This window comes from Pelophylax lessonae (assembly GCF_965119305.1).
Source record: "Pelophylax lessonae genome assembly, chromosome: 4".
Lineage (NCBI taxonomy): Eukaryota > Metazoa > Chordata > Amphibia > Anura > Ranidae > Pelophylax > Pelophylax lessonae.
In genome coordinates, this window is record NC_138771.1 from 244,144,315 (window position 1) to 244,169,410 (window position 25,096).

At 42.9% G+C, this 25,096-nt stretch overlaps 1 protein-coding gene across 1 annotated transcript in view; it reads right to left on the minus strand.

Annotated features, from left to right (window-relative positions):
• Positions 1 to 25,096, minus strand: part of NELL2 (neural EGFL like 2) — a 450,032-nt gene that overhangs the window by 329,255 nt on the left and 95,681 nt on the right. The window contains exon 3 of the mRNA XM_082256070.1: positions 9,557 to 9,707. Coding sequence (XP_082112196.1) covers positions 9,557 to 9,707 — 151 coding nt within the window. The remainder of the gene's footprint in view (positions 1 to 9,556; positions 9,708 to 25,096) is intronic.

Here is a 25,096-nt window from a genome sequence, read left to right on the forward strand (position 1 = left end):
GTGGAATCTCTGCAAGACTTTTAGGCTGCCTGGTGTAGCGGGTGTTGATTTTATTTGGAAGAATTTTTTTTGGTGTAGGTTTCATGAGCACAATTAACACCCAAAGACCAATTTTTCTGCACCTGTTTGGCAGGTGGATCTCATTTAAATTTTTGACAGCAAGGCCAATTCTTCCTGTTTTCATCAAGAGTACCTCTATAGAGTTATGGTGTGAAGTCACCTTAAACACCCAAAGACCAATTTTTCCACACCCATTACTTCTATCCAAAGTCTGTAGAAGGGACACCCAAATTTATCCAGAAAATTTCGAATCTAGTTCCCCGTGCACTACATTGCGGTTTAATCATACAGTTTACAAAATAAAAGCTTGCCAGGAGAATATCATTTTTTTTGGCTTAATAATTGCAGTTATTTCTGCATCAGCTTCTATACACATTACGGATGTGCAACTTTACAGGTAGACTAAGGGGACCTCTCCGGGGACACCCCAGCCCCCTTCCCCCCCCCCCCCTGACACTATATCTAAAGGAATTTTTCCTTTTTTGTTATTTCTCATTTTGATGCTTTCCCTTTAAGCGTCAGTAAATCACTGCTCATTTAAAGATTACTTTTTTTACAACTTTTTTTATTAATACATTTCCCCCAGGGTGGTACCCGGACCCCCATAAGCATTGTATTCCCAATTACTTGCATATAAGCCTTCAAAATAGGCACTTGATTTTTACAGTTCGGGTCCTATAGACTTTAATGGAGTTCTTTATTCGGTTCCCAGCTTTTGCGATATTCAAAAGTTCTGGTGTGAACCGAACAGACCCATCCCCATATGGATCCATTAGCTTTTATTATTGTAAACTTAAAGCAAACTAAATACACATTTTAAATGCATACTGTATATTGGATTGTATAACCTGGCAAAGGATTTGTATTTTTGTTCTGAGATTTACACAGCCCTACCACACCACAAAACCAGGCGGACAAAAAAACTACTGTCTCAGTTTTTTATACTGCTGAAGGGTGACAGTTGGCTTCCACCTTCACTCCCAGTCTTCTGATTTGACAGTAACAAATCCGTATTAAAAACTGATTAGATCATCTCAGCCTAATCTGCGCTCTCCTTTTTTAAAGTTCTTTGTCAGCATGTTTGCATGCAGGACACCCGATTGGCTCCCATTGCCGATTTATAGACCTCAAACACTATGCTCTTCTAAATGCCTTTCGCTTGACAGAAGGAAAGTAGCATTATAAAAGCACTTTAAGCCATGTTTTTTTTTTTTTTTTTCAAACATTTAGAAGCATTTAGGTGCGTCAAGCGTTTAGGAATTCATTTAATTGACCAGAATATTTATCTTGCTATTGAAATGAAAGACCGCTCAAAGGCTAAATGTGCCTAGCATTTACAAGGTTTAGGCACATCAGACATTTTTTAACTTGATTACAAGGATATTGGTGCAAAATTGGGAGTATTGGCCCAACTGGTTCTGATAAATAGTCAAAGGGTTGGACCATAAATGAAAAGTCCATCAGTGAAAAGTCCATGAATAGGCTCACTTGGAAGGCAACTCTGTGTGCAAGCAAGAAGGGACTTGGAGGTAACCAAGGAGAAAACACAAGCGCCATATTAAGTGCAGCATATATGTGGCCCATGGCATCCCTTCAAAGTCAGAAAGTGATGACTCAGGAGGAGTTGCCCATGTGTTCCACGGCCCCAGGAAGTGCCGGCATCCACCGGCGGCATCCCCATGAGCCCCAGCTGCAAGAGGCCATCCTAAACTGTTTTTCCATGGACATGGATGATTTGTTGCAGTGCCAACTACACATACTACATGCCTTTGATGTTTACACCTTTGTGAGTAACTTTCTTGTGTTTTCTAATAAAGCACATATTTGCTGCACTTAGTATGGCACCTGTGCTTTCTCCTTAATTATTTTTGCACTTCTAGCACTTCCTAGATGCTGCACATATGCATTATGTGATAATTAAGGGATTAAAAAATAGTTTTTTTGGGTCATGCTGACCCAAACAAATGATTTTCATTACTAATAGATACACTTGCTGTCAGCACTGTATAAACTGTATGTAGCATCAGCTACAAACCAGGCACAGCACTGTATTCCGGCAGCAGTACAAAGACATACCCTCCCATTCTCTGATCAAAATCGAGTCACAGGAAGTTTTGAATGTTATGAATGAATAGAAGGAGGTAGAGAGGCAGGCAGATGATGATATGATCATGATATGATCAGTCTGAGAAAGCCTTGTAATCATTCACAATACAAGGCATCCCATGAATGGCTAACAGTGCTCGGCCCAACTTTATTTTGATACTGAAATAGGCTAGGAAATTTGTACCACTACTAGAACACTAATGCTGCATACAGTTTATACCGAACTGACAGCTGCCACATATTTTATTAAAAGCTTGGCCCAACCAAAAGTTAAATGAAACCTGAGGTAGAATTTTAAAAGTAGTATTAAATCCAAAAACAATTATATTGCGGCTCATTCATAGCTTGGCCACCAGCAATCTGGGTGCCCGCCCCTGTTGGGCAGGTCCCAGTCAGTAATGTGTATCGGCGGTGACCCTGTCATGGTGTTTTTAGAACTTCCAGTATTCCAAAACCAGATGTGACACCATGACATCGCGCATTACGTTATGCGCAGAGGTAAGGGAATGTCGAGGACCACACAAGGCGACCTAGCCTTGATTGTTTTGGGCCCCAATAAGCTGCTCCTGTGCAGCATTAAGTGCCAATTGCCTTTTCCCTATATATATATATATTGTGAGGGATTAGCTCGGTAGCGGGTGTGGATAACCCCTTTTGGGGGGGGTTCGTCACACAGGGAGATAGCCGAGGAGTGGTTGAAAACAACAGATTATGGTTTATTCTTCCAATTTCTTCAAAACAGTGCATGCAGCAAAAACATCAAAATAAAATAAAACACAAAATAAATCCTGGCCACTGTGGGCGTCTACCTTCTCACACACCGGAACCTATCTAAGGAGTCTTCCCAACCTACTCTTTGGGCAGACCCTGCTGGTTCTACAGCAGACACTCAAATGTCCATTTGTGTTTTCTTTACACAGAAAAAATTCAACACCTCACCTTTAGAAGTCTCTCATCTGACTGCTCTCCCCAGCTTACACAGCCTCAGGAGACAGCAATCAATAGACTCCCTTTGGACAAGTTATAGAGATCTTAATTGCCTCATTCTAAACAGCTGAAAGTGTTCTCAACTTCCGTACACCTTCCTGCCTACCTCTGCAGCCGACACCTGATAGCAATTAGTGAATTGTCTAAACCAAGCAGAAATATATCTCCCGTCAGTGACAACACCCATAGATTTTCCTGACTTCCTGTCACATACCCCCCCCTCTTGTTTCAACCCTAGGGTTGGGACACAGGTTGACAGGCACGCATGTGCACGGGACAAACCATCTGCATTCCCCATTTGAACACCGGGGCGATGCGTTACCACAAAACTAAATTCCTGAAGGGCCAGAAACCACCTATTTATTCTCCTATTGGTCTCCTTGTTCTGTGCCATCCACTTCAATGGGGCGTGATCCGTCACCAGTTCAAACTGTCTACCCAGGAGGTAGTATCGGAGAGAATCCAAGGCCCATTTCACCGCCAAACACTCTTTCTCAATGGTGGCATAATTCTCTTCATGGGCCTTCAACTTTCGGCTGAGGTACATAACAGGGTGTTCTTCCCCATTGATAATCTGGGACAGTACAGCTCCTAAACCCACATTTGATGCATCTGTCTGGACCACAAAGTCTCGTGAAAAATCAGGCGACTTTAAAACTGGCTGGCTACATAAGGCCTGTTTTAAAGCCTGAAAAGCTGTTTCTGCCTCGGGAGTCCATTTGATCATGACAGACTCCTTCCCTTTGGTCAGATTGGTCAGGGAAGCAGCCTGTGAGGCAAAATGGGGAATAAAACGGCGATAATAACCTGCAATCCCCAAAAATGCACGAACCTGTTTCTTGCTGGTGGGACGTGGCCAATCCTTAATAGCTTCAACTTTGTTTATTTGGGGCTTGATTAGACCTCTACCAATGGTATACCCCAGATACTTCGCCTCTTCTAGCCCAATGGTACATTTTTTTGGATTGGCTGTAAACCCAGCTTTCCAGATGGAATCCAACACAGCCTGAACTTTTGGTAAGTGTGAGTCCCAATCCTCACTGTGAATGACCACGTCATCGAGGTATGCAGCAGCATAGGCTAGATGAGGCCGAAGGGTCTTATCCATGGTGCGTTGGAATGTGGCAGGAGCATTCTGTAACCCAAAAGGCATCCTCCGATATTGGAAAGATCCGTCTGGAGTTACAAATGCTGTTTTTTCCCTGGCCGACCCCGAGAGAGGAATTTGCCAATAACCCTTGGTAAGGTCTAACGTGGTCATGTACCGGGCAGTGCCTAGGCGATCAATTAGTTCATCTATGCGGGGCATAGGATAGGTGTCAAACTTAGTGATTTTATTCAGGCGGCGAAAATCATTACAAAACCGCCAACTTCCATCTGGTTTGGGCACTAAGACAATGGGACTGGACCAATCACTATTTGACTCTTCTATCACCCCCAACTCAAGCATTTTTTTTACTTCCTGGCGAATAGCATCTCGCCGGGCTTCTGGAATTCTATAAGGCTTTAACTTGACCTTATCCCCTGGGGTGGTGATAATGTCATGTTTAACTCCCGAGACCCAACCTGGCAGGTCTGAAAACTTCTCCCTATTACGGAGCAAAAATTCTTTAACCTCCTGTTTCTGAAGTTTGGACAGAGTCTCTGCTATCCCAACTTCAGGGACAGCCAGGTGAACTGGAGCAGAAACTCGGGTAGTCTCAGCGACCAAGGACTCTCTATCCTTCCATGGTTTTAACAAGTTCACATGATAGAGCTGCTCAGGTTTTCGTCTTCCTGGTTGGCTAATTTTATAATTCACCATCCCTATTTTCTCCAATACTTCATAGGGCCCCTGCCATTTGGCTAGGAATTTACTTTCGACCGTGGGGACCAACACCAACACCCTATCACCAGGTGCAAAAGAACGGACCTGGGCCCCACGATTGTAAATCCTTTGTTGAGCCAACTGGGCTTGGGCTAAATGTGCCTTCACAATCGGCATCACTTGGGCAATTCTATCTTGCATTTGGGCAACATGCTCAATCACACTTCGATGAGGGGAACTCTCACTCTCCCATGTTTCCCTGGCAATGTCAAGTAGGCCCCGGGGGTGCCTCCCATACAGCAACTCAAACGGAGAGAACCCTGTGGATGATTGGGGAACCTCTCTTATGGCAAACATCAGATAAGGGAGCAGATAATCCCAATTCTTTCCGTCTTTATCCACCACCTTCCTCAACATTTGTTTTAACGTTTTATTAAACCTCTCCACTAACCCATCTGTTTGAGGGTGATATACTGAGGTACGTAACTGGGTCACTTTCAGGAGTTTACAAAGTTCTCTTGTCACCCTGGACATAAACGGGGTGCCCTGGTCAGTTAGGATTTCCTTAGGTAGACCCACCCGGGTGACAACTTGAAATAACTCCTTGGCTATGGTTTTAGCAGAGGTATTTCGGAGAGGAATCGCTTCTGGGTAACGGGTGGCATAATCCATTATCACCAAGATGTGCTGGTGCCCTCTTGTGGACTTCAGTAAGGGCCCAACCAAATCCATGGCGATCCTCTCAAAAGGAACCTCGATAATGGGCAGGGGTACCAAAGGACTACGGAAATGGGGCATGGGTGCATTAATCTGACACACTGGACAGGAAGAGCAGTACAATTCCACTTCCTTAGTGATCCCAGGCCAATAAAACCTCTGGGTGATTCTCTCCCGGGTTTTTTCTGCTCCCAAATGTCCCCCAAGAATGTGCCCATGGGCCAGTTCCAAAACCATCTTGCGGTACGGTTTAGGCACTACCAGTTGCTCAACAGTGTCCTCTATCCTCTGTGACACTCGATATAAGAGGTCCCTCTCAATAATGAAGTAAGGGAGGGCAATCCTCTCGTCAGGGTTAACTAGCTCCCCATCTATCTTCACTACATTCTCCCGGGCTCTTAGCAATGTGGGGTCCCTCAATTGCTCAGTGATAAAATTTTCTCGGTGCACTTTAAGGTCATCCAACCCTAACGACCGCTGTTCCTCTTCTGAGGTAGCAGGCTCCTCCCTAGGGACTGGTGTTTCCCCGGCTAAGACTGAGCACGGAAACTCAGGATAATCCTCACAGTTAGAGGATTCTGGAGTAGATGGTTCAGGCTCAGAAGAACCACCTACTGGGGAATCTGGGCAATCCCAGAGTTCCCAGAATTTTGGGAAATCCCTTCCCACAATGGCGTCATGTGGCAGTTTGGGAACTAAACCCACTTGGTGACACAAGTTACCGAGGGAGGTTTCAAAGGAAACTGTAGTCACCGGATATTCTCGAGTGTCCCCATGTACACAAACTACCGCCATTTTCCTAGGATGTACGTTTTTTTTCACCACTAGATCACTTCTCACTAAGGTAACCAGGCTACCTGAATCCAACAATACCACAACATCTTTACCATCTAAACACATTCTATATAAAGGTTTCTCATTCCCCTTTACTGCAGTGTATGTGGTTGCAAAAAAGGACTGTCGTCTCTCTGTCAGAAAGTCACAATGCATGGGTTCATCATCCACTGGGCAAACCGCTGGGCAAACTGCTGCTACATGTCCCTCTTCCCGGCAACGGTAACAAATCAACCTTCCAGTCCTCTCCTGTGGGATGGGTCTTCCAGGTCGCTCTCGCCAAACATTAGTAGTAGTCCTACTAACACCTCGAGTTGCTCTTTGGATCCTCTCTCCACCCCCATCCCCTGACGCAGTCTTACTTATAGGTGGGGAGGGTCTGGTCTTGGGGTGAAAAGTCTGTGCATCTCTGGAAAAAGAGGTCAAATTCTCAGTTGTTAGGTACCTTTCGACCAGGTCTACTAATTTGTCTGCGGTTTCCGGACCACCATGGCTTACCCATTTCTGCAGGGTGTTAGGAAGAGACCTAAGAAATTTGTCCATGACTACTCGCTCCAAAATTTCTGGTCCGGACAGAATTTCTGGCTGCAGCCATTTCTTAGCCAAATGGATGAGGTCATACATCTGCGACCGGGGTGGTTTCTTCAGCTGATAACTCCAATTGTGGACCCGCTGAGCACGGACATCCAAGGTTACCCCAAAACGTGCCAATATTTCCACTTTTAATCGATCATAGTTTTTTGCATCTGCAAGTTCCAAGTCAAAATATGCCTTTTGGGCTTCTCCAGCTAATAGGGGGGCCACTAGTCCAGCCCACTGTTCTTTAGGCCAACTCTCTTTCTCCGCTGTTCTTTCAAACGTGGTCAGAAACATCTCAGGGTCCTCATCTGTAGTCATCTTTGGCAATAAGTGGTTTACCCGAAAAGTCGGTATGTTACTGGCCTGACTCCCAACCTCGGTCTGCTGTCTCTGAAGCTGTTTCACAATGGCCTCCATTTGCTGCTGGTGTCTCTGTTCCACGCCTTCAATGGCCTCTCGGTGAGCTTGTTGTTGAGCTGCAAAGCTCCGCTGAAAATCCGCATTTGCCTGCTGTTGAGCTGCATTTGCCTGCTGTTGGGCTGCATTCGATATAATCAGTTGTTTCAGTATTTCCTCCATTTTTTTGGGTTTACTTTAACTGCCCGCATCCTCCACCATATGTGAGGGATTAGCTCGGTAGCGGGTGTGGATAACCCCTTTTGGGGGGGGTTCGTCACACAGGGAGATAGCCGAGGAGTGGTTGAAAACAACAGATTATGGTTTATTCTTCCAATTTCTTCAAAACAGTGCATGCAGCAAAAACATCAAAATAAAATAAAACACAAAATAAATCCTGGCCACTGTGGGCGTCTACCTTCTCACACACCGGAACCTATCTAAGGAGTCTTCCCAACCTACTCTTTGGGCAGACCCTGCTGGTTCTACAGCAGACACTCAAATGTCCATTTGTGTTTTCTTTACACAGAAAAAATTCAACACCTCACCTTTAGAAGTCTCTCATCTGACTGCTCTCCCCAGCTTACACAGCCTCAGGAGACAGCAATCAATAGACTCCCTTTGGACAAGTTATAGAGATCTTAATTGCCTCATTCTAAACAGCTGAAAGTGTTCTCAACTTCCGTACACCTTCCTGCCTACCTCTGCAGCCGACACCTGATAGCAATTAGTGAATTGTCTAAACCAAGCAGAAATATATCTCCCGTCAGTGACAACACCCATAGATTTTCCTGACTTCCTGTCACAATATATATATATATATATATATATAGCACCCTACAGGTAGGTGCTAGGCAAATGTATAGTGGGCCTTGTCTGCCTAACATGTGTATATGTATATATGTATGTATGTATGTATATAAAAAAATGTCATTTGTAAGTGATGTATTACTCCAATGCAAATGTTTTAGTACTCATCAACCAATCTGCTTCAGAGCATTGATGGCTCTGACCACACATAACAAGTAACACAGTAATCTGGTTGGTTGTTATGTTGGCGTGTATGATTGCTGTTTTTGTAATGACTGCAACCCTACTCAATATTTTTCTTCCTTGCTTAGTTATATCATATTAGGAATGCTCCAGTTCTGATATAATACAAATCTGTAGGCATATCATAGAGGCTTCCACTATTGCAAGCAAAACATCTATTGCTCTGGGATGCAGATTTGAAAACTCTTATACTTAATGGTAAGCCTTTCCCTTGCTCTTTTGGATTGTTTTTGGTTTGCTTTATTCATTTGGGGCCCATTGAAAAGGATTTATATTGTGGTGCAAAATATGGTCTATGTTTGAAAAATATATATACACACACATACATACACACACACACTAAAGAGACATGTGGTCCTGTTGGGTGACTTTCTAAGTGTCCTGTTGGGAGAAGGCTTCTTAGCATGGTATGGAGATTGAAAGTTTTACTTACATATGTCAAACATTTGCCAATGTATGCATGTATGGATTTGAAATGATGCATTATGATATAGGAATGTGGAAAGCAAATTATTGGCAGCTTCCTTTACATTACAGGGTGGTGATAAACATCCACGATGAAGATTATCCACTGATATTCGAAACAGCGTCGGATTTCCCTCTACACAAAAAAAGCGGTATTGAACCATTGGGAATATATAGTCACTTATGGTATTGGGTATCACCACGAGTATGCCATTTTTGTTAAACGCTATCCTTGATGTTTTTATGGAAAACTATGAGCCTCAGAGGTTTATTTTTTTTAAATTTCTGAAGAATAAAATGTATATTTTTTATAGAAGATATGCTTCTTGACTATATTGGTTGCCTTGAAAACGTCCCAAAAGAGGTTTACCGAAATAGATATATAGTGTGTGTGTGTGTGTATATAAACCTATCTATCTCTTGTGCTCTCTGCAGGCAAGATCTTTGCACACGTTTCAATCAATGGATAGAATCTCCCCATTGGACAAAAGCCGGTTGATTAGTATACAGTAATTATTAGTTTAGAGTATACAAATAAACATATGAAATTACCTGTGATCTGAATGATGAATTGAAATAATAACACCTGAATTTAACACCGCCTGTTTTACAGTCAGTAGTATAGTAAATTCATGCTTATTCCTCAGTTTCTGAAAAAAAATTTCTGATGTTGAGGTTGACGCTTTTAAATTTCTTGATGTATCTGGAAGAAAGAAGTAAAAAGGTTATTCATTCTGTGCTTCGATATGTTTACTGAACTACCCTTTATGCAGAAACTATGTCTGTAACTGTAGACTATACAGCTAATCCAATAAAGCAAAACAATTTACATCTATACAGTTATTCTTCGTATGCCAATTAAAATATGTGAAATACCAGGACACAACTTATAAAATTGTAAATAATATACTCGTTTTCAGCATTGAACATTTTAGTAAAATATTAATGGCCAGCTTTTACCATTGTACTTTAGGTTTAATCCATTATTAATAATAGGTACTAACTAGGGCAGCAGTTGACATGACATTCAGACCTGACCATAAATGCATTTCTCCTTCTCACTGTGAATACATTCTTAGTCTTTAATAAAAAAAAAAAAAAAAAAAAAAGGTCTACATTCCCCAAAAAACATCAAAAGAAAATGTACAAGTGAACCTGTGCTCATGCACTATGTAAAGTATTTACATATACAAGACAAGCAGTAAAAGCACTTTAAAACAAGCTCTCATTTACCTATGTGGCTATAGTCATTTTGAAAAATTTATTTTCAAGTTCTACAAGAGAGGAACTGAAAGCTCAACTTTTTTTTTTAGGAGAGTAGAATCTTGGCAGCCTGCTTTACCTCTAATGTAAACATACAGCAAGTATGTTTCTAAACTGATTGAAACCTGACATTAGAAGAGATGGCGCCATATGGGTTCTCCCTGGTTGCCCTGTATGAGTATCAGAGTTGCCATTGTGTGGACGAGCCAGGAAACCAGTGCCATAACACCAATGACACACTAAGACAGGACTCATGGAGTCATTCATTGCTATGGCTTGGGAACCGGTCTACCCATACCACGCCAACACATGATAAATATCCAGGGCAGACATACAGTATGCAGGACTGCCCACAGCATTCAGGAGAGGAAGAAAGTGTGCCTCCTCCAGACCTGCTCCACCCCTACCCTCTGCCATGCTGCTGGAGCCAAAACATAGGGTTATGATGTAAAGAGCAGACCACTCTGTGATCATGGATTAAGCGATTGGTGGGCTCCATGTTGGGGGGGGGACTCCAGTATGATGAGGGACTGCATTATAGGGAATTATATGGTCATGGTGGGGCTTTCAAGCACAGGTGGGTCTCTGATGTATAGGTGGTGCTGACGTGAAAGGTAGACCTCTACCTGTCGTGAAGAGGGGGACATTTGCTGTGAAGTTACTTTTTATCAAGGTGGTTGTGTGAATCATCCCGGGCTCAGGCTTCCCATTTATAAGTAACAAATACCTTTTTTACAAATACCGGTTTTACATTTTAGACTGAGGTGCCTCAAGCTTTTGCATACTTTCATAGGATGCTGCAAATGAAAAAAAGTTTGAGAAACACTGCTTAGAGTCTTTGTTGTAATCTTTAATAAGGAATTACACACAACTCAAGAGGTGAGTGAGGACAGGTTTTAAATCCTTTAGGCTTGGTTGACGCTGCTGAAACCCCAAAGTCATGATATTTGCTTGTGACTTCCTTGTAACTTTTGTTATTTAGCATTGCACTCAAATCACAATGGCAAAGAAAAGTAGCGCAGGAACTTTTTTTTCGTCTCTGCAATGTGAGCCACATTAATTAAAACTGTACCTATTAAAATGAATGTGTTATGACTTGTCATGCAACTATGTGCCACAAATCGCATGATAAGTCACAGCAGTGTGAACAGGGGCTTACTGCTAGTTAAGAATATTTAACTAGTTTAATCCTTTTGTACCATTGTAGGTCTTTAAGATGGGGATTTGTAGATGCTTATTCTTGCATTTATAAATGCTACTGCAGAAATTAGCACAGCGTGCCCACCTTACCTCTTTATTTCTAGGGGGATTTGGGATGAACCTGCAGAGCTGCATGCTGCAATAATTTTTGCCTTGGTGCGGGAAGGTCCATTTTAATAACCAAGCTGTCCTCATATGGCTCCCCTCACAGTCGGAGTACAGAGCCAATGCGAGAGGCTCTTTTCCATGTGATAGCGGTGAATGGTTATAGAGACCAATGACAGCACTCTCAGATGTACAGAGACTTGTGTTTACAAGAAACCTCCCCTTCCTCTTACAACAGAATTATTCATTAATTTCTGATGTAAACAGATCAAAGAAAAGAGGCAGCAAAGATCAATTATTCCTTTCACACCCTTCTCCTACACATCTGATCTTCATTGTTCCTCCATATGTGGCCTTCATATCAATCATTCACCTCCCTTATCCTGGACATCTGAACCTTAATCTTCACCTCCATCCTCCCAGCGTACATGGCTTGTTCAATAATCACTTCAACACCTCCTCCCTCTGTGTATGACCTGTATGTGCTGTATCCAGTGTACCATTATAAATCTCCAGCCCCCTCAATATCAGCACAATTCTTCATGTTCAGAAAAAAAGAGAAGGAGGAGATACAAATAGGGTGACTTCTCTCAAAAATAGGGTATTTTTCAGGTGTTTGTACTATTGTGGCATCTTTCTGTTAACATAAAGGGAAATTAATTTTGTTTCAAAAGGTTTGGTCCTTATTTATTTTTTTTCCTTTCGGTCCAGCTTTTGAAATAAACCAATAGCTTTGCCCTACACAGGTTTACTTTAAGGGCTTGTCCCCACAGCCTCTCTGGGTGAGAAGTGTGCAAGATGTATTCTAAGCAATACCATCAGTCACACAACCATGGTGGCACAGCTAGGAAAACAAAGAAAATGTTGTTACTTGTGAGTAGTTTGAAATGTATCTATTGAAAAGCATCCTAAAAAAAACAACCACTGGGTTGGAAAATAGCAGGTCAAAGATCAGCCACTAGAGTGGATTGTGGATCCCAAGATGTTGTGACAAGTGTGTGAAAGTTCCATGCTGAATTCACATTATCAAAATCAGTATTTGTTTAATTAAAGGTTGTATTAAACCCAAAAGAAAAAAAAAAAAAAGGATGATATTGCACTCACAAATTCTTAGATATGGTGACTATTTTTTTTCTAGCCCCCCCCCCCTTTATTTTCACCTGGTGATCCAGCCAGAAAGTCTTATTTTCCAACTTCCTTTACCAAACCAAGCTGTCCAGCCAAAATAGTAGTTCTAGTGTTGAGACAAAATTTACCACGGACGTGGGTGCTTACAATGGTCAGCTTTCATTCATTGATTAGGATCTAATGTTGACTGATCGAAGACGTCAACTGTAGATTTCGGAGTTCACAACAGATGTCTGAATTTTTCTATGCATGTACCCCGATTAGGCACCCAAGTTCCAAGTTTGTAGAATTCAAAGCTAATCACTGAATATTGGTATTCATCCATGATGAAGGATGATGAGGAGGAATTGAGGAGCGGATTCTAGTATATTGACATATGTGACCTACAGACCAACTTAACCTATTTGGAGAAGGTTTTTTAAAATGAAAAAGGCATCTACAGTGCCTTGCGAAAGTATTCGGTCCTCTTGAACTTTGCAACCTTTTGCCACATTTCACGCTTTAAAAATAAAGATATAAAACTGTAATTTTTTGTGAAGAACCAACAACAAGTGGAACGAAATGTATTGGATATTTCAAAATTTAACAAATAAAAAAACGTGCAAAATTATTCAGCCCCCTTAAGTTAATACTTTGTAGCGCCACCTTTTGCTGCGATTACAGCTGTAAGTCGCTTGGGGTATGTCTCTATCAGTTTTGCACATCGAGACACTGAATTTTTTGCCCATTCCTTGCAAAACAGCTCGAGCTCAGTGAGGTTGGATGGAGAGCATTTGTGAACAGCAGTTTTCAGTTCATTCCACAGATTCTCGATTGGATTCAGGTCTGGACTTTGACTTGGCCATTTTAACACCTGGATATGTTTATTTGTGAACCATTCCATTGTAGCTTTTGCTTTATGTTTTGGATCATTGTCTTGTTGGGAAGACAAATCTCTGTCCCAGTCTCAGGTCTTTTGCAGACTCCATCAGGTTTTCTTCCAGAATGGTCCTGTATTTGGCTCCATCCATCTTCCCATAAATTTTAACCATCTTCCCTGTCCCTGCTGAAGAAAAGCAAGCCAAAACCATGATGCTGCCACCACCATGTTTGATGACAGTGGGGATGGTGTGTTCAGGGTAATGAGCTGTGTTGCTTTTACGCCAAACATAACGTGTTGCATTGTTGCCAAAAAGTTAGATTTTGGTTTCATCTGACCAGAGCACCTTCTTCCACATGTTTGGTGTGTCTCCCAGGTGGCTTGTGGCAAACTTTAAAGTGGAGTTCCACCCTAAAATTACAATTACCTCCATCTTCATGCCCGGGGTCACCTGAAAAACAAATGGATAATGACGATTTTTTTTATTTTTTTTACTTACCTGGTTTAGAAGAAAATATACTCACCTTACTTCCTCTTCCTCCCCTCGGCGGCCACGGCGATTCGTCACTTCCTGGCTTGCAATGATTCCTGGGAGCTGAACGCCATCGCTCCCAGGAATCAATGCGCCTGCACCGGCCCCGACGTCAGTTCCGGTGCAGGCGCCGTAATACCTTGCTAAACAGCTTCTGGGCATGCCCAGAAGCTGTGCAGGGATGATGCTGCGGCACCGGAAGTGACGGCGGGGCCGGTGCAGTGCATTGTGGGACCGAAGAAGACGGAAGAGGACACAGAAGAGGATCGCGCTGGCTTCAAGCTGCCCACACCTGAGATGGCAGCGCTGGACAATACATTTTCAAGGTAAGTATTTCTTCTAAAAGGTAAGTGCAACCCGAGACAGATCAGAGGCTAGCCATTGTGGAATGCACTAGCCCTGACTGTCCCGGGGGTATTTTTATTAAAAAAACGTTTCCAGGGTGGAACTCCACTTTAAGCGGCACTTTTTATGGATATCTTTAAGAAATGGCTTTCTTCTTGCCACTCTTCCATAAAGGCAAGATTTGTGCAGTATACGACTGATTGTTGTCCTATGGACAGAGTCTCCCACCTCAGCTGTAGATCTCTCCAGTTCATCCAGAGTGATCATGGGCCTCTGGGCTGCATCTCTGATCAGTCTTCTCCTTGTATGAGCTGAAAGTTTAGAGAGACGGCCAGGTCTTCGTAGATTTGCAGTGGTCTGATACTCCTTCCATTTCAATATTATCACTTGCACAGTGCTCCTTTGGATATTTAACCACTTTACCTCCGCCCACAGTAATATTACTGCGGCAGAGTGGCTCGTTATCGTCTGACGACGTAGTACTACGTCGTCAGACACTCCCCCTTCTGGGCGGTGCTTGCGCGCCACCGGAGGCTCGCTCCCGCTGTTTTCGGTCACAGCGGGAGTCGGGCCAGGGGAGGAGCAGCAGCGATCACCGCCGCTCATCCCCGATCGCCGGGGATCTAGTGTGGAGATCCGCCCGCCTGTGTAAACACAAGCGGGCGGATCTCCATAGTGACAGGGAGTGACAGATCGGAGTGTTCAGCATAGCTCAACATGTGATCTGTCCCTGTGTCACTCAGTCACCTCCCCCCTACACGTCAGTAAGCACCAGGCATACATTAACCCCTCCCTCTCCAATAAAATTAACCCCTTCCCTGCCAGTGTCATTTTTACAGTAACAGTGCATATGTATAGCACTGATTACTGTAGTAATGTCACTGGTACCCCCAAAAGTGTCAAAAATGTCAGTCAAGGGTCCGATCTGTCCGCCGCAATGTCGCAGTCCCGCAAAAAAAAAAATCGCAGATCGCCGCCATTACGCGTTAAAAAAAAAAACACCAAAAATGACAGAAATCTTTCCCTTTGTTAGTAAACGCAATAACTTTTGCGCAAACCAATCAAAATACGCTTATTGCGATTTTTTTTACCAAACATAGGTAGCAGAAAACAAATTGGCCAAAAATTTTTTAAAAAATTGGTTTTTACATCTTTTTTGGGGGGAATTTCATATAAAAAAATGTTAAAAATATTGTTATTTTTTCAAAATTGTCGCTCTTTTTTTGTTTATAGCGCAAAAAGTAAAAATCGCACAGGTGATCAAATACCACCAAAAGAAAGCTCTGTTTGTGGGTAAAAAAGGACGTAAATTTCGTTTGGGTACGGCATCGAACGACCGCGCAATTGTCAGTTGAAGTCGCACAGCGCCGAATCGCAAAAAGTGGACAGCAAAATCCTCCGGTGGTAAAGTGGTTAAAACTTGGGAAATCTTTTTGTATCCAAATCCGGCATTAAACTTCTCCACAACAGTATCTCGGACCTGCCTGGTGCGTTCCTTGTTCTTCATGATGCTCTCTTCGCTTTAAACGGACCTCTGAGACTATCACAGTGCAGGTGCATTTATACGGAGACTTGATTACACAAAGGTGGATTCTATTTATCATCATTAGTCATTTAAGTCAACATTGGATCATTCAGAGATCCTCACTGAACTTCTGGAGAGAGAGTTTGCTGCACTGAAAGTAAAGGGGCTGAATAATTTTGCACGCCCAATTTTTCAGTTTTTTATTTGTTAACAAAGTTTGAAATATCCAATAAATTTCGTTCCACTTCATGATTGTGTCCCACTTGTTGATTCTTCACAAAAAATTACAGTTTTATATCTTTATGTTTGAAGCCTGAAATGTGGCAAAAGGTCGCAAAGTTCAAGGGGGCCGAATTCTTTCGCAAGGCACTGTATATGGTTGCCAGTTTGAAAGTTGACCAATACAGTAAAAAAAAACAGAATTACTGAAAGAAAAAAAAAGATTTCCAATCCTTGATTAAGAGGAAAAAAATTGGATTGTACTACTGACTCTGCTCTACTGCACACATTTAAAAAGGTTTTCAAGTGCAGTCTGGCAGGATGGAAGAGAATTACTTGTGGGAAAATAAAATGATTTAACAAAAGCTTCCTGAATTCACATGACAGAAGGTAATTGCTTTACAATAAATTTCAATGAGAAAAAAGAAAAAAAAAAATTCAGAGACCAAAGGGGTTCTGGGTTACAGAATGTACTATGTATTATACACACACACTATATTAACAAAAGTTTTGGGACCCTGCCCCTACACGCACATGAACTGTTTTGTCATCCCAGTCTTAGTCTGTAGGGTTCAATATCGAGTTGGCCCACCCTTTGCAGCTTTAACTGCTTCAACTCTTCTGGGAAGGCTGTCACAAGGTTTAAGAGTGTGTCTATGGGAATGTTTGACCATTTGGGAGGTCAGGTACTGATGTGGACAAGAAGGCCTGGCTCACACTCTCTGCTCTAAATCATTGCAAAGGTGTTCTATCAGGTTGAGGTCAGGACTCTGTGCAGGCCAGTCAAGTCCCTCCACCCCTAACTCTCTCTTCCAGGTCTTTATTGCCCTTGCTTTGTGCACTGGTGCACAGCCATGTTGGAACAGGAAGAGGCCTTCCCCAAACTGTTCCCACAAAGTTAGGAGGATGAAATCGTCCAAAATATATTGGTATGCTGACACCTTAAGAGTTCCCTTTACTGGAATTAAGGGGCCAAGCCCAACCCCTGAAAAACAACCACACACCATAATCCCCCTTCCACCAAATCATTTGGATCAGTTATGTTGGGTTTGAGTTGAGTTGTTACTTTTGGATGCACACGGCTCCAATTGATATCGTCCAATCAGCTCATTTAATTTTTCCTTGTGGGTTGGACTAGCAGGAATGACTCATTAGTCTCCTGAAATAATGAATTAAACGAATATAGCCAACCTTCTGAAAATATGAATCTATTCTGAACAATGAATATATACTTTCCCAAATTAACAAAAACCTTTAGAAAACAAATTATTCTAACAGAATTATGACAATTTACTTAATTATATTGAAACTCATTTTTCCATTGTGCACATCTCTATTTATTTGCACTAAATTCTTAAGTGTTTTGGTGGCCAGAAAAAAACACTCCCCTTTATCAGGGCTTCAGTTAAAAAGAGAAACTTGAATGGCAAATCATCCCGATTGCTCACACAGATGCTGCTGGCTAGTAAGGCTGGGTTTACACTAGCTGCGGCCTGTGTCACAGCAGGGGGTTTGATGCTCCCCTGTTCACCGTTTCAGATCCGAATTATGTGCCTGAATTTGCACCTGAAACGGAGCCAAAGATGCACAGGACCCCTCTGCAACGCACTCCATGGCCACCGTAGAGAAGGTGAACTGGCTCCATTGAGAGCTGGTTACACTCTCCTGTCATGCGAGTTGGATGCAGGGAAACCCACATCCAATATGCATAGGTGTGAACCCAGCCTAACTTTCCTAGTCCAGCAATTAACATCCCTATAGATACACACAGGAAAGCCCTATTTTGAGTCCATTCAAGTAGAGCTGATTTTAACTGAAGCCCTGTGGAAGGGGGAAGGTTATCTGGCCCCCAAAATACATTGGCTGTTTAGTGTAAACCAATATATTAATTTGAACTCCTTCCATTGGTGAATGTTTTTTAGGCAGTTTTTTTACCTGCAAAAGCATTCCTTAAATAGATACCTATATGCCCCAGCCTAAATAAGCAAATATTGTCAAAATATTAGAGATTTGTATGCATACTTGAATCTTGGTGTGATTTGTGTATTTGTGCTGCTACTTTTACAAGGAAAATCTACTCTTGCAAAGGAGTTTAGGAATCAAAAAGTGAATTTATATCCTTTGCATCTACAGTATTTAGGATTAGATTTATTCTGAAGCTCTTGTGCCCAGAGCTCAACCTCAGTTAACGTTTTTGTTGTGGTTCTAGTGAGACTAAGTACTGCCTAGGAGATCTAATAAGACAACAAGGAAGCAGTCCCCCCCCCCCCCCCCCATTTATTCCACACATTTCTGTATCCAAGCTGGCTACATACATTAGCTGGAACTTTACCATAGTAACAGGTTAAAAAAAAAAGTGTCCACTGGCCTAGTGCATTACCATTTACAGCCCTTGAAATGCATAAGCTACACCTCTGTGGATGAATGCAATTCCAACCTTGGGACTGGATGGAGTTACATGCACTTTATCTTGTACTTCTATGAATACACTAATTTCTTTTAATGAAAGGTTAGACAGAAATGCACTAGTTCAATGCACCATTTTTTTGCTTTTGTTTCAGTTTGGTTCTCCTAAATCTGAAGTGGGCAGCAGGGCCAAAGTGGTGTTTAGTCTCCCTTGGCCTGCAGGGATTCTCAAATCTGTTCCCACAAGAGAGAAGAGAAGCAGTTTCTAGGCCACCATTTGAATTTACAGCATTGAGGGCCTTCCACCTGTACTGCTGACAGGAATATTTTTGTGTTTGTTATAGTAACAGGTAAATTAAAACAATTTGTTTTCTGCATAAATGTGGGATTACAGCACACGCATCGGCAGTACTTTGGCACCCTGTACAGCAGGGGTGGGGAACCTTTTTTCTGCCAAGGGCCATTCGGGTATTTATAAAATCATTTGGGGGCCGTACAAAATTATCAACTTAAAATTGTGCCTATTATATTTGGTCAAACATTTGATTAACTCACCCCTTATGTGATGGCTGCAACTGCTTCTCTTTGGTGAGGTGTGTGATGTTAGCTGGTATTGATGATGTTGCTACTCGCACCTGGTTTTCCAGGTTTGCGTCGGTCAGTCTGGAGCGCAGTCGACTCTTTGTGGTGGTACGTTTTGAAAAGATCTGCTGGCGGGTACTGCTGGTGGGTACAGTTGGCTGGTACTGCTGGTGGGTACTGCTGGCTTGTACTGTGCTGTGGGTACTGCTGGCTCAGGCTGGTACTGCTGTGGGTACTGCTGGCTCAGGCTGGTACTGCTGTGGGTACTGCTGGCTCAGGCTGGTACTGTGCTGTAGGTACTGCTGGCTGGTACTGCTGTGGGTACTGCTGGCTCAGGCTGGTACTGTGCTGTGGGTACTGCTGGCTGGTACTGCTGGCTCAGGCTGGTACTACTCGCTAGTACTGCTGGCTGGTACTGCTGTGGGTACTGCTGGCTGGTATTGCTGTGGGTACTGCTGGCTCAGGCTGGTACTGCTGGCTGGTACTGTGCTGTAGGTACTGCTGGCTGGTACTGCTGACTCTGGCTGGTACTGCTGTGGGTACTGCTGGTTCTGCTCTGGGTACTACTGGCTCTGACTGGTACTGCTGTGGGTACTGCTGGTTCTGCTGTGGGTACTGCTGGCTCTGGCTGGTACTGCTGTGGGTACTGCTGGCTCTGGCTGGTACTGCTGGTTCTGGCTGGTACTGCTGGTTCTGGCTGTTACCGGTGTGGGTACTGCTGGTTCTGGCTGGTACTGCTGTGGGTACTACTGGCTCTGGCTGGTACTGCTGTGAGTACTGCTGGCTCTGGCTGGTACTGCTGGTCCTGGCTGGTACTGAAGTGAGTACTGCTTATTCTGGCTGGTACTGCTGTGAGTACTGCTAGCTCTGGCTGGTACTGCTGTGAGTACTGCCGGCTCTGGTTGGTATTTCCGGTTTTGGCTGGTACTGCTGTGAGTACCGCTGGCTCTGGCTGGTACTGCTGGTCCTGGCTGGTACTGAAGTGAGTACTGCTTATTTTGGCTGGTACTGCTGTGAGTACTGCTAGCTCTGGCTGGTACTGCTGTGAGTACTGCCGGCTCTGGCTGGTATTGCCGGTTTTGGCTGGTACTGCTGTGAGTACCGCTGGCTCTGGCTGGTACTGCTGGGAGTACTGCTGGCTCTGGCTGCTGTGTGTGCTGCTGGCGGGAAATGCTGGCTAGCAGTGGCGCTGCGCTGGAGGAAGAGGCGATGTTTCCTGTATTGTTCACAGGCGGAGTGCATATTACTCCGCCTGTAACTCATTTAGACTGTCAGAATGGAGCCGGAACTATACAGGAAGCATCGGCTCCGTTCTGACAGATCAGCTGAGAGACGCAGACTCAGCTGCATGGGGGGCCGGACCAAATGACTTTGAGGGCCGCATACGGCCATAGGTTCCCCACCCCTGCTGTACAGGAAGGCAATGCCAACAGAAGCACAGGCTTAGAAATAATGAGGTTAGTGCCAATTATGGCAAGTTCACAGAAGGTTATACTTGATTTTTCAGGAGGACTAAGAAAAACAAGGAATTTTTTGATGGCATGTGAACATTAGAAATTATACAGTATGCATGTTCCTGAGGTTATGTTCACTTTAAATACCAACAAATGGTCATAGAGACCACATAAAAGACTGCATGTATGCCAAAAGAATATTGGCACCATAAAAAAAAAAAAACAGATAAAAATAAAAGTCAGAGAATCATACTAGAATACTAACAAAATTAACTTTAACCCTTTCAACTCCTACACCTGTTTACCCCCTATGGACCAGTGAAAATTTTTCAGTTCAGCTGTGGGTTTATTATTCCCAGACAGGCGATGAAAAAAGGAGCTCAGGCTGCAATATTCACTTTCAAACCAAAACTGTTCCTGCAAAACTCATTCACTACAGGATATTCTCAGTCTTCCAGGTAAATTATGCTCAGAATCAATTTAACCAAAAGACTGAGAATATATAATGAATAAATGGGCATCATGCCTTCACCCCCCCCCCCCCAAGCAGGCATCACTTCCAACACATTTTATTCAACTAGTATTGAAGTGGAGAGTAGCACGGACGTCATTAGCAGAGGAGAGAGGAGACAAAGAAGAGCACTTCGTGTCTCACATGATCTGCCTAAAGGCATGCAACAAAGTTAAAAAAACAAAACAACAAAAAAAGGGGAGGGGGGAGGAGCAATAGGGTGGCTAAGCCCACACTTGGGTTCAGAGCTTTAGTTTTTTTTTTTTCTTTTTAAATTGTGATCTGGTGCTCCGTGAACAACTTTTTTACCTATTCGTAACGCAGGTGAGGTATTCCAAAACACAAGCTAAGTAGACCATTCGCTGCATTGCACAGGTATTTTAGTACCCAGATCTTTTTCACATACGCCAATCAGATTCAAACCTACAATAAATGGCCAAATCGGACTGGTGAGAAAGCAAGCACAGTGGAGACAAATTAATACAACCTACTGTAAGCTTTAGGAAACAGGGGGGGGGGGAGTTTGCTTGAGCACCTGCCTCTTTATGCCCAAAACTCCCTTTTGTCAAGGCAGACATCCCATCGCATTTGGGCTGCGGCTCCCTGGCACCCGCAAGTGCCGCACGATGGCCTGGCTGTCAGCGTATCCGAGTCAGAACAGAGCCAATGCTTCCTGTATAGTTCCGGCTCCATACTGTCACAAGTGGAGTGATATCAAATGCACTCCGCCTGTGAGAGAAGAGAGATACAGGAGCATCGGCTCTGCATGCTTCCTCCAGTGCCGCTCCTCACACTCCGGTGTTGAGGTGTCTCAGAGGAGTCAGCATTTCCTGCCAGCAGTACCATCTTTATTATTATTATGTATAACAGAGAATAAAAAGTCTTCAGGTTGGCACAACTTAAGACAAAATTTTTTTTAAGTTTTTAAAACCTAAAATAGTCTTTTCGGTTCGGTTTCTTTTCCAAAGCCGCACCACAGCATTTTTCTGCCCTATTAATACATAATCATCCCTATTGATACGCGTATCAGGAAGCAATGCATCACGACGATACATTGCTGTATTGCTGTATTGATATTTTGAGCACAGCCCTATTTAAAGCCCTGTTCCATGTGCCCCTTATACTTTGAGCACCTGCCCCTCCAAAAGGTCTCTGCACGGCCCAGCTTGTCCACATGCACCGGTTAAAGCAGATATCCTGCAGCCTGTTCTTATCCACATGCACCAGTGAGAACAGATGCTTGCGAGAAAGAATGAGCTAGAGAGAAAGAATGTAGCAGGGTGATTTACAGGCAGGCGATTGGCAGAACATTGTAACCCAAAAAGGACATTTCTATCAATCTTACCAACAAGTAAAAATAGCCTATCAAAGTGATATTAACATGTTAAAGGGTATACTATATTTTAGTGGTTGGATTTACTTAAAACAACTTGAGTGCCTAAAAATGCACCCTGTCTGCGTGACCAATATCTGTCCACAACTGATTAGCTAGCTCTAATTCTCAAACACCTTAGCATTTTTTTCTCTATTGGGGATTAAACAAACTACCAATTAAAAAAAAAAAAAAGCAAAAATAATTTTCTGGGTGCTAGGAATGGCACAGTGGGGCCAAGTTAGCCATCAAATTATAATGAATATTGGAACTGCAGTGAACATTTTCTGGAATGAACACACAAACCTTTTTTGATAAACTTTCTGCAGCAGTTCCCGCAAAGGTTTGATTTAGGGGTATGTTAGTCTCTCCTGCTGCTGTACGATAAGCACTGCTGCCATTCTCTTCACTTACCCTGCATGCTATGCCAGGTAAGCTGAACAACTCATCCGATAGAACAGAGCGGTTAGATACAATTGCAGCCTGCCACAAATAGAACACAGTCTACAGAGCATAAGTGGATGCCAGCTTCCACCCTTCTTCTCTCATATGTTTGACAGTTGAAGGAATATTTAAAGAATGGTGGGTAGCCTATGACTGTGGATTCCCCCTGCAGCTTTGCCTCTAGTGCCTTGACAATTTAAAAAAAATAAATAAAAGCCTATAGGTAAAAAATCAACCAAGGGAGTTTATTCCCACTTTAAAAAGGAATTTCCCACACATTTCTGTCTAGAAGAAATTGGTTTCTTCACAACACTGAAAAAAAGGAAACATGCAAGGAGGATACAGCAAGTGCCAAATCCAGAAACCTATAGAAACCAATTCCAATTAAGTTTACTGAACAAGTCAGATTCTCTAGAAGATCAAGTGTGATTATAATGGGCTTGGATCTTTCCTTCTCATCAAAATCAGTAACTATCAAAATCTACAAGTAGTTAAGCTCAGTAGATAAGCAAGAGAGAAAAGTAAAAAAGTACTGGAAGCAAACGTACTGGATGAAAAACAGCCACCATTTTGTGTCACCACTGGGTTCTTGCTGTGCCCTCTACAAAGGTAAAAGCACAAGTTTGCATTAAGTCTCTACTTAGGGTAGCACCAAGCAAATTCAAAGTTTTAAAACTGGTTTTCAGCAGACCAAAAAAAAAAAAAAAAAAAGGCATTTTATAACAGTCTTTCCCACCCTTCTCTCATCTAACCAGAACTGTTAAAATCGCTTCCCCTGAAATCTACATGTAGCATTTTGGGCACTTCCCTGTTTTGGTCCTATTGCTGTATGGGTGCAGGGAACGATCTGTAAAAAAGGAGTACTATTGATTGTTTTGCCAGGCAAAAACAGAAGCCCCATCCTGCCACTACAGCTGAGTGACAGGAGTAACCTGAACCTCTATTAGATTTGGGGGTGGGGGGTAAGATTTTATACTTTACATAAATTGTACTAGTTAAAAAAAATAAATCAGTAAGTAATGACTATGGAAAAAAGTAACTACTGAACACGGTTCTGATTCTTTAACCCTTTCTCTGCCAGGCCAAAGATCACAAAATGGCAAATAGTCACTGGAAATCTTCACAATATAAATGGATGGAGTCCTATATAATGAACCAGGAATTAATATTTAAATATAGCACGGTGGAAATTATAAATCAAGAACAGTCTTCACAGCTCTGTCAAAATGACAAAAAAATACACTATCTGTGTAGTAAATGGCCCACAAGCTCAGTCCTATTAAGATGCAAAAGTGTATGTGCATGCAAAGTCTCTTTCAGATAGGAAGCCTCTCATCAGAAAAGTGATAGCTGACAGATGCAATACGGTCAAACAATTCTTAAGTGATTTTGGCTTAACTAACTCCTTACCTCACAGTTGTAAGGTAACAGCATGAAAACAACTAGGGATGATAGGTCAGGGTCCACTGATCCTCCTACTGAAACCACGGCATTCCAAGGGGATCCCTTGATAGCTAGCGTATGCCGGTGTCTTCAATCCTGGCATCCGTGGATAGCCCTAAGATAATGGTTCACAGTGAGGTGGAGTAGGAGAGAGGAAGGCTCCAATAGTGTAGTATTTATAAAAATGTATTAACAAAAAGCTAGGTACACTTACATAAAAGTTTGCAGTATGCGGCATGCAGAGCATGGGCAGCCAACTTGTCCTCCGGCAACAGTTCCTGTACTATCAGCTGCCCTACGCGTGTCGTCACCGTCACGTGACTTCATCACGTCACGTGACGGTGATGAAACGCGTGGGGCAGCTGATGGTACTGGAACTGTTGCTGGAGGACTGTTGCCGGAGGATAAGCCGGCCGCCCATGCTCTGCATGCCGCATACTGCAAACTTTTATGTCAGTGTACCTAGCTTTTTGTTAAAAAAAGTTTTAAAATACTACACTATTGGAGCCTTCCTCTCTGATTAGGAACCCACCCCTTCTACAGTGCCCGTACTTCCTCCCATTCACTGGCCAAACCTAAATTCAAGGGGGAAAAAGCCAATTTTACTCCCTTTGGTTTCTATGAGCGGTTTTTCTTGAAAAATCTGTACAGATCTAATGTGGACCAAAGCAATTTATATGCCGATTTCACTCCTCACTACCAGT